This window comes from Hippocampus guttulatus, chromosome 8 (assembly GCF_054856545.1).
Source record: "Hippocampus guttulatus isolate MCC_2025c chromosome 8, RoL_Hgut_1.0, whole genome shotgun sequence".
In the NCBI taxonomy this organism is placed as follows: Eukaryota; Metazoa; Chordata; class Actinopteri; order Syngnathiformes; family Syngnathidae; genus Hippocampus; species Hippocampus guttulatus.
This window is the reverse complement of record NC_141268.1, coordinates 9,237,641-9,246,757: the sequence shown is the minus strand read 5'-3', so window position 1 is coordinate 9,246,757 and position 9,117 is coordinate 9,237,641. Positions and strand designations below refer to the sequence as shown.

The following is a 9,117-nucleotide window of genomic DNA, read 5'->3' as shown; positions in this document are numbered from 1 at the left end:
CGCAGCGAACTCCGGCTTTTGTGATTTGCCTATTGACAGATCTGTTCTTAAAAGTGTCCTGTGCGATTCTCGGGAAAATAAAAATAAAATTCTTACCATTTTTGTGCCATGCAACTGGCATTTTGGCACGAAGGAACTGTTGTGGAGTGTGTGAAGTGAGGCGCTTCATTTTAGACAGTACATAGAACTTTATCATCATTTTGAGGCAACTACAGTATACGCCTTTACAGTACAGTGGAAACCTATTTTGAGGCGACGTCAATTACTTTTTTCGACAGTGCGTGGTGCCTATCCCCTGCTAAGAGCAGAGGTTCCACTTTTTGTGATATGTGTGAGGTTTTTTTTTAAGAGTGTAATATATGTGTCTTGTCCCAGTAGAGGTTGGGAAAGCCTGCTCTAAAGACACAATGGAAACAGAACAGCGTGTGTAGCTTAGTGCTGATTAAAACGTGATTCTTCAATGGCTGCAGTAGTTCTTTGCAGCACTTTATATTTATACAGTATATGAACAAGAAACACTACATTTGGGCGGTGTTACAGTCAGTGTGCAATGGTGTCACTCTCAATTAACTTTAATTCTTATTACTCGTGGATAAGCCTCTTTGGAGGGCAACATACTGCGAGGGCGTGCAACTGTGCATGAGGGAGTTGTGTGAGCATACACGCGTGCAAGTGTACGTGTTTGAGCGTGTGTGTGTGTGTGTGTGTGTGCGTGTGTGTATGTGCCCCTACCCCAGCCCTCCAATATCTCTCCACAGGACCGCCAGCCCCGTCTAGAGTTATTCCAGGAATGCGATGAACATGGCGGCCGCGATGAAGGCGCAGAAAACGGGACTGCTGGAGCTCCGGGTGACCGTGGACCGCTGGATCCGAGTGCTGGCCACTCTCACCGAGGACAAGCTTTTGGTCAACCCTGGCGAGGGCGCCGACGAGACGACCAAGCACAATCCGAATCCCGCGGGGGCGATCAACGGAGACCCTCCCAACCTCAGCTCGTGTCCTGTCCCGGAGACCATCACCAACGTGAAGCGCACAGTGCGAGTCACCAAGCAAGATGTCGGAGGACTCGGAATTAGTATTAAAGGTGAGATCAACTTTTTCATGGAGTGGCGTGGCGGCGCCGTTCAAAACGTTGCGAGCTGAGCTGGAGTTGAACTTTTTTTTTTGTCAGCGAGCGTGGAAAACTTGATTGGTAACTTCCGAATGCAGCGTCGCTCATGTTTCGAAGAAAGCAGCTCGTTTTTTGGGGAATGTTGAACGAATTTGTGTGGCCAAAAAGTTGACAGCCGCCCTGCTATTTACTTTGTACCTCAACATGGAGCCTGATTAGCGTCTTTAACTAATCTGGAACTCGGACAAAAACATTTTAGATAATAATAATAATAATAATCGGATAAAAGGATTAGACAATTGATGGATGGATGGATGGATGGATTATTATTCTTATGCCATTTGGGGAGTTTTTTTCAACCCTCCTCAGTCAAATTGTGTTTTAATTTTGAAATGTGTTAATTCGTACATTCTAAAAATCAATCATAAAATCAATGATACTTTAAGTTATATTGTCAACAAAAGAAAGCATTTCAAAGAATCCATGGATGAACGTTTTTTAAAAGGTTAAGTTTTCTTTTTTTTTTTTTGGTGTTTGAAAAAAAGAATTCATAACTATTTACACAATAAGGCCGTATCTCATGGACACTGTACTTGCTGATAACTTTTTTCTGTTTCACTCTAGTCAGGAAGTATTAAAACACTTATTTCAATAACATTCATGCATTAAATTCTGCTCTTTTGTGCTTAATGTGTACAGACAGATCGAGTTGTCCTTCAAGACAGATTATCCATTCCAAATATCTACTCTATATGGATGATGACAAATAGTATTACTTTAAAATCGTTGCGGTGCTTATTAAAGTTACATGTGACTGGTTGCTCCCATTGGGACAAGACAGCACCCTCCCCATATCTAACATCAAGCTTACGTAACTGTGATGTGTACTCACAACAGCGTGGTGCATGTTTGAAAGTCTTTTGAAATACTGTTTACATGACCTCAGCTGGGATCTTGGTGGGAAGGTCACTGTGTTGGGAAGTTAAAGTTTTGTAAATAAAGTGGATAGAGATTGTGCTGTGGTTGGATTTTTCTAGATGCAAAGAACATTTGGTGGTAGTTTGGCTTTTTGGATGACCAAACTGTTCCGTACTGTGTCTTCCATCCTCACAAGAATGTCTTTCAAACCAGAACTTTTTCCATTGGAATTTTGCATGGCAAAAAATTATAAATGCCCATGTACAGTATGTGTGGCTATTATTGACAAAAACATGATTTCCAATAGGCGCTCGTCGTGGCTTTGGCCAAAATTTTAGGTTTGAGCAGGGATTAGATATGCTCCTGCTCAAGTGAAATGGAAAACAAGAACAAGCAATTAAGGTACCGTAATGCCCTCACATGTTGACAAGGAGAGCTACTGTATTTGTTCGTTTAATATTTTTATTTATGCTTGAATGTCCAAACTTAACATGAAATTGCCATGTAAAGTTTCCAATTTCCAATGGAAAGTTCTTGCAAATATCCTGGGCATTTACCAGACTTGTTCCATCCTTTTAGAAACCAAATTTTAAGCAAGGAAGGGTAGGAGAGGAGTTTCGCCTCTTTTATGCAGAGATGCTGCAAAATCACAGTCATGACAGATGACACAACCTAACAAAGGCGGAATATTCCCACAACTGTTTGTCATTTCATACAGTGACGGCATCTCGCAACAAACTTTGCTCTTCCCCAATGTACAAAGCTGGTCTCTTCATTAAAATGTATCACTTCAATGTAAATCCTTGGACCAACAGCACTACGTTCTTATTTTGGTAGGGGTTTTGTGGATGTTGTGCTACCATCATATTTCGCAACGAGCACAAAACGCTTTGAGGAGCTGATTTGCGAATGCTGTTGGTGAATTTTTGAAGAGTAAATTGCGTATGTGCAGGGGATTTGCAACAGTTGACAAGGTGTTTCTGCTGTTGCCTTTAACACAGAACTCTGCGTCTCGCAATCAGATAATTAAATGTGTGATGTCAACAACCGGTGTCACAGGGTCTTGAACTTGAGACTTAGTTGTGTGATTTCAGGTGTCTCAAGGCCCGGATACTACAGTACCTTAGACGGCCGGAAATTTGCCAGGTTGACTTTGTCCGTGGAACTTGGAAAAAAGGCATTAAAATTTCACCTTTTCTAGACAGTGCAAAAGGTGCTTGTGTCTCTTTTTAGTGTGCGGTACCACCTGATGGCAAGTCATTGGTCATTTTTGCTCCTCATTATAGCTGACGCTAACATTTTAGCTCTACATCCTTCCATCGCCCTGACAACAAAGAAGCCTCTAATGGCAAAACTGTTATGTCGCACTCTGTGAATATGGGTAGCTTTTAGAGCCAGGCAGCTTGTTATTAAAACAAAATGATTACCGGCACCCCCGCTGGCTTGATGTTGTTACGATGCGGCTTGCTTAGAAGGCTACGATGAAGAAAGGTGGGCGACAACAGAAAGCAAACGTGGAAAAATGATAAGTGGAAAGACGTTGGCCTTTCTGACACCGCAGCAAGTGAACAGCTGAGAGGAGCAGCCTACAGTTGTCATTGGGCAAAGATAAAAGCTATGTATCAGGGAGTGGAGCGCCCGTGTTAATTTTAGGGAGCCCACCCTGGCTTTTAGAAAACGTGGAGGCAGTCAACCTTCACTCTGCTCTGTCTAATTTAAGCAGAGAGTAAAGTTCCAGGTCTCCGGACAGCGTCAATTTAAGAGTGAAGTCTTGTAACTGGAGGCCCGGGTGAAGCCTATTCTATGTGTCTATTTTTAACAGTTAGTCATTTGTATTTTACACAAGGTTTAATGATGGAAGCAGTTGTTGCTTTGAAAGAAACCAAGAAAGGGACGTTGCATTAGTATGGAACCAAACATACGCTTTGTCATTTATAAAGTGTGTTGATTAAAGGCTTCTCTTTTTGAAATGGCTGATTAGTGCGAAGACCTACCAGTAGAGGTGTCAAAATGAATCCATGAATCGACAATTAATTCATCATCAAAGTCATCTACACAACTACTTTGATCATACATTCATTGTTTAGAGCCATTGTTTACCTTAAAATTGTCGATATCCTCTACTTTCAGCTTCACAGATTCTCTTATTCCTGTAATCCTTCATGATAGCAAACCGAATTTCTTACACTTTTGTAAAAATCTAGTGTTACTTGGGAAAACAATGATCAACATTTTCCCGAACTATCTGAATCCCAATCAATGTATGGAAACTAAAATTAGCGTTACTTTAACTGTCCATCCATCCATCCATCCATCTTCTACCGCTTACCCGGGGCCGGGTCGCGGGGGCAGCAGCTAATACTTTAACCTTATTTATTTTAATCCAATTTTGATGAAAAAATAATCATTATGTGCGGTCATATTTTTTACTTTTACTGTAAAGTAAATGTTAATGCAATTATTCGACTACTCAACAGTACAAATATTCAATTGTGACAGCCCCATCTATCAATTTGATAAACACTACTGTACTGAAATAATTATCACCTGTGCTCAAACTACCTTTCATCAAATGTTATTATTCATAATTGATGATATTCATTTATCTGAAGACACCTGTAAATGATTTCGCAATTATTACAAAACATAAATATCAATATACAACATTTTCTTTTTATACTTCTTGCAAGTGTTTGTACTTTCTAATGAGCATTTTCGAAGCATTTTTAGTTTTTTTTCCCTGATCCAAAATCCAAACAAATTCAAGTGCAAATAAATGGCCCAAAACCAATTTTGTTTGACGTTTGAGGTTCCAATGTACTGTTCGGTGGGTATCCTGCCAAATATTGCAAGTTGTCAGCGCTGTTTGAACCGCTACCGCTAATTTACCTGTGTCACCATTTGAGTCACTACACCCCCGCTATCCCACATGTCGTCCGAGCGACACTTTGCCAGCTTGGAGGTGCGGACGTGTACGTGACATAAAACGACATGGTGGGATGATGAAGGAATATGTGAGGATTAAGTGTTAGGCTGACGGTTAGGGGAAGAAATAATAATTGCACACTCGTACTGTAGCGTGTCTTCACAGATTTGAACATAGAAGACAAAGGCCAACCACAGTCAGATGGTAGTCTTTTTATTTCTGAACTCTACCAATTACTCGGAAAGCAGTCCACATTTTAATTGCGAGCACAGATGTATTTGTATTGTTTTTATTTTTTTGTAGATATTGCCCTCACATCTCCTCGCTAAGTATCGACTGACTCTGCTTCTCTCGGCATTGCCTCGTTTCTAATACTTAGTCATGCAGCCAACGACTTGTTCGATGTCACTGGGGTCAAAAGACCGGGCAACCATTCGGTCCAAAACTCGATTGGGAATGCGCTCGACACGCATAGGAGGAGCGAGGCCATTGACTCTCAAGTCCCGCATGGAGCAAACTTGCGCACGACATATTTAAAATTAATTGCATGTCTTTTTGTGTTTTACGGTAGATAATGACCAGAGTTCAACCGCCAGCTGACATTAGTCACCAAACGTCTCCATTTTTGAACCTGCTCACCTTTATTTCATTAGTGTGCAAGGAAGACACATAGGAAAGAATATGAAGAGTCCTCTCCTTGTGGCTCCCCCTTTAAATCATGCAAAATTTCACTGAATATTCATGTAATGGTTTTTCTTCGGGTACTCCAGCTTCCTACTCGCAACCCAAAAACATGCTTCTTTGGGTAAATGGAACTATTTTAAAGTTGTATGCATAATATCAATACAAAGTATGCACGTGAGATGCAGGTTTTTTTTTTTTTTTTTGACTTGGGGGGTGGGGGTGGGGGGGGGTCACCACCCTCACATTCTACACTAGTAGCTGTGCCTTTGAATGTGTTTTGCTTTCAAAGGCGGGTCCTGGCCTGAAATCAACATCGAAACATTTTTAGGTAATGTTTTTCGTCATCTGTAAGGTAAACATCGGTAAAATGTGAGACTAGCTCTTTCTTCTACACATAAATGAGTCGCCCAGCAAACTTTGCTTCTCTGTGGGGTTGCGGAGCTTATCGATCATTGATATTCTTGTGGTCTAACAGTTTAGAATCAGGATCTTTAGACCAAGTGTTGCAAAAAAGTGAAAAGTTTCCGCCCAATATTTTTGGTTCAATCCCAAATGAACAAACAGAGGGTAATTCACTGCGATGTGTTCCATTTTGAACACGAACAGAAAATGTACGGTAGTTTGTCTTTTCAATTTTGTTTTCTGAAGCGGGCCAGACAGGCCACCATTCCCACAGCTGTTGACATCAGGCTTTGGCAAACCAAATGACGATGTGCATCATCTCGTGCAGGTGGGAAGGAGAACAAGATGCCCATTCTCATCTCCAAGATTTTTAAGGGCTTGGCCGCCGACCAAACGGAGGCGCTGTATGTGGGCGACGCCATCTTGTCTGTCAACGGCTGCGACTTACGCGAGGCCACGCACGACGAAGCCGTGCAGGCGCTCAAGAAGACTGGCAAGGAAGTCATCCTTGAAGGTAAGACGTTTACGCACGTTAAGATTTACACAAACATTTCAATTGGACTCAACAATGCCAAACTTCTTCTTTTAACCTTGTTCATACTCTTTAATATGATTGAATACATTTTCCCAGATGCTGCTTGTACTTGGACAGTTAAGCTATATATTTTTTTGAGTCGACACCGGTCTAAGCGACCGTGTTTTCACAATGGGTAGATGGGGCAAATTCACCCACGTTTGTGTGCTTGTTAGCAACTCTGCTGGGGAGTTGTGTTGATTTCAGTAAGAGCGGCAGGACTGCAGACAGGGGAGCTCAGTGCGTCTGCCTTTCTTGTCCACAGTCAAGCAGAAAAGTGTTGATAGCGTGACAGCTCAAACGGTGCTGCTCTATGATCCGTCAAGTCGGGATTCTTTTCGGGCAGGCTCCCCTTTCAGTAGAGCGGCAAGGAGACCATAGAGACCAGCATGCTCACAGTGGAAAAGTGTGCATGAGTGCGCACTACCTTATTTTCTAATAGCCCACACTTATTTTCGCTTGAATCACACGATTGTATTTATTTATGTGCGGGACAGAAACATTGAATCGTATTGCCATTCATCTGTTACAGCCCCAGGAGAACACACCAACAAAATGGATCATCTGGCCAGAATGGTCCATTTTTTTTAAACTCAAAAACCCTCGATGTATTGTTTAATCAGGATAACAATATTAGCTTGGGTTGTCAATTTTCACCAATTTGTTTGAAGAAATCAGTAAAAGGCTAACAACTCTCAGAACCTTCTCGTCAGCAATGTAGCCACGCCCCCACCCGCCACGCCCCCCACCCTCTTTCCATGTCTTGGTGGGAGTCAGCGGAGCAACCGACACAATTTGTCCATTCAAAATCACCGTAGATACATTTTACATAACGACCTAAAACGGCGATCAATCGCCACCAAATTGTCTGTGGACAACAGGATGGAACAAAGCAACCCAGGAAACAACACTACAATGCTTGTCTCTTTCCTTCAATGCCACAATCTGGCTGAGATGTGCAACAAGCAGTGCCACCCCACAAATAATGGGCATCATCAGAAAAAAGCACATGAACACTTTTTTTTTTGTGGGGAGGGGGATTTCAGTACTGACATTAATTTTGACATACATACTTATTATGTAAGTGGCAATGATCAGCCCAATCAAGTGGCCATTTAACTTTTTTTCCTACACTTGTATGACTGATAAGAATGCTAAAATGTTATGTCTTATAACATCATACCTCGGCGACATCAGTCAAACGTGTCACAAACGAGCACACAAATGACATAATTATTTAATATATATTTATATATAATAAATATATATAATAATTATTTAATATACCGAATGGTAAATACGTTGTTGCACAAACACTAGCTGTTCTTGACAAAGTACAGACAGAATCAGTTTAAATGTCAAACTTTTTTCTTCCTCCCTTCTCCCCGGACTTCTCACCATGAATCGTAAAGTGTATGTTGTCAATTGGACTTTTTGAAAGAAAATCAAACTTGCTGGCTATTCCAAGCTGTGCCATGTTGCCCTCTGTGTTGCCCTCTCGTCCACGCCGACTTTACATCAAGATATGAAGGAATAATCAATGTGTGTGTGTGCGTGCATGTGCGTGTGTGTGTGTGTGTGTGTGTGTGTGCATGTGTATGTGTGAGTGTGAGTGTGCGTGTGTGCGCGCGTGTGTATGTGAGAGGAACAGTGAACACCTTGAGGGTCAGATAAATATAAAACACCAGATGAAACCATAAATCCTCAAGTGCCATTCATTTCCTCCCAGTTATATTTACAACCTTGTGTGTGTGTGTGTGTGTGTGTGTGTGTGTGTGTGTGTGTGTGTGTGTGTGTGTAAAAAACAGGTTTGTTTATAACAATGACAATTTATCTTGCTTGATATTTAGGTGTTTGAATAATATTTTTTATAAAGCCTAAGTTTGACTTGGATCCCTTGAAACCTTGACTTAAGAACCCACCCCAATCTTGAACTCATATTTTGAAGCTTTACTTTGGCTTAAAACACAACTTTTAAACAGTATTGCCGTCTTGAAATCTGACTTTGATACAGCAACCCTGGTTTAAAACCTTTGTTTGAGACCCTACCCCTGGCATGAAACCCCTACCCTTGATTTGAAACCTTCCTTATAACTCCTAACCTTGACTGTGACACCCTACTTTGTAACCCTAACTCGAGACGCTACTTTGAAGCCCAGCCCTGGCTTGTAACCCCACCTTGAAAACCTGACCTTAGCTGAAAGCAGACTTTGAAACCCCAACCCTAACGTGAAACTTTACTTTGCCCTGGCTTGAAGCCTGAAACTACAACTTTGAAACCCCAAACATGATTTGAAACACACACGAAAGCTTGAAGCCTTACTTTAAAAGCCAACTATCAAACATCAGCCATTGATTGACACATTTCTTTGAAATCCCAAATGTGATTTGAAACCCCAAGTTCTATCTGAAACATTTATTTTGTGCGATGAAACACTTTGCCCCCCCCCCCCCCCCCCCAATTTTGCTGCTGTAGGCTGCAAATTTCCCCAGTGTGGGACA

The 9,117-nt window shown here is 41.6% G+C and overlaps 1 protein-coding gene across 1 annotated transcript in view; it reads left to right on the top strand.

Moving 5' to 3' along the window:
• Nucleotides 1–596: 596 nt before the first annotated feature.
• snta1 (syntrophin, alpha 1) overlaps nt 597–9,117 on the top strand; it is a 28,724-nt gene continuing 20,203 nt past the window's right edge. Inside the window, exons 1-2 of the mRNA XM_086118560.1 lie at nt 597–1,084; nt 6,370–6,555. Of these exons, the coding sequence (XP_085974686.1) occupies nt 796–1,084; nt 6,370–6,555 (475 nt within the window). The 5' untranslated portion in view covers nt 597–795. The remainder of the gene's footprint in view (nt 1,085–6,369; nt 6,556–9,117) is intronic.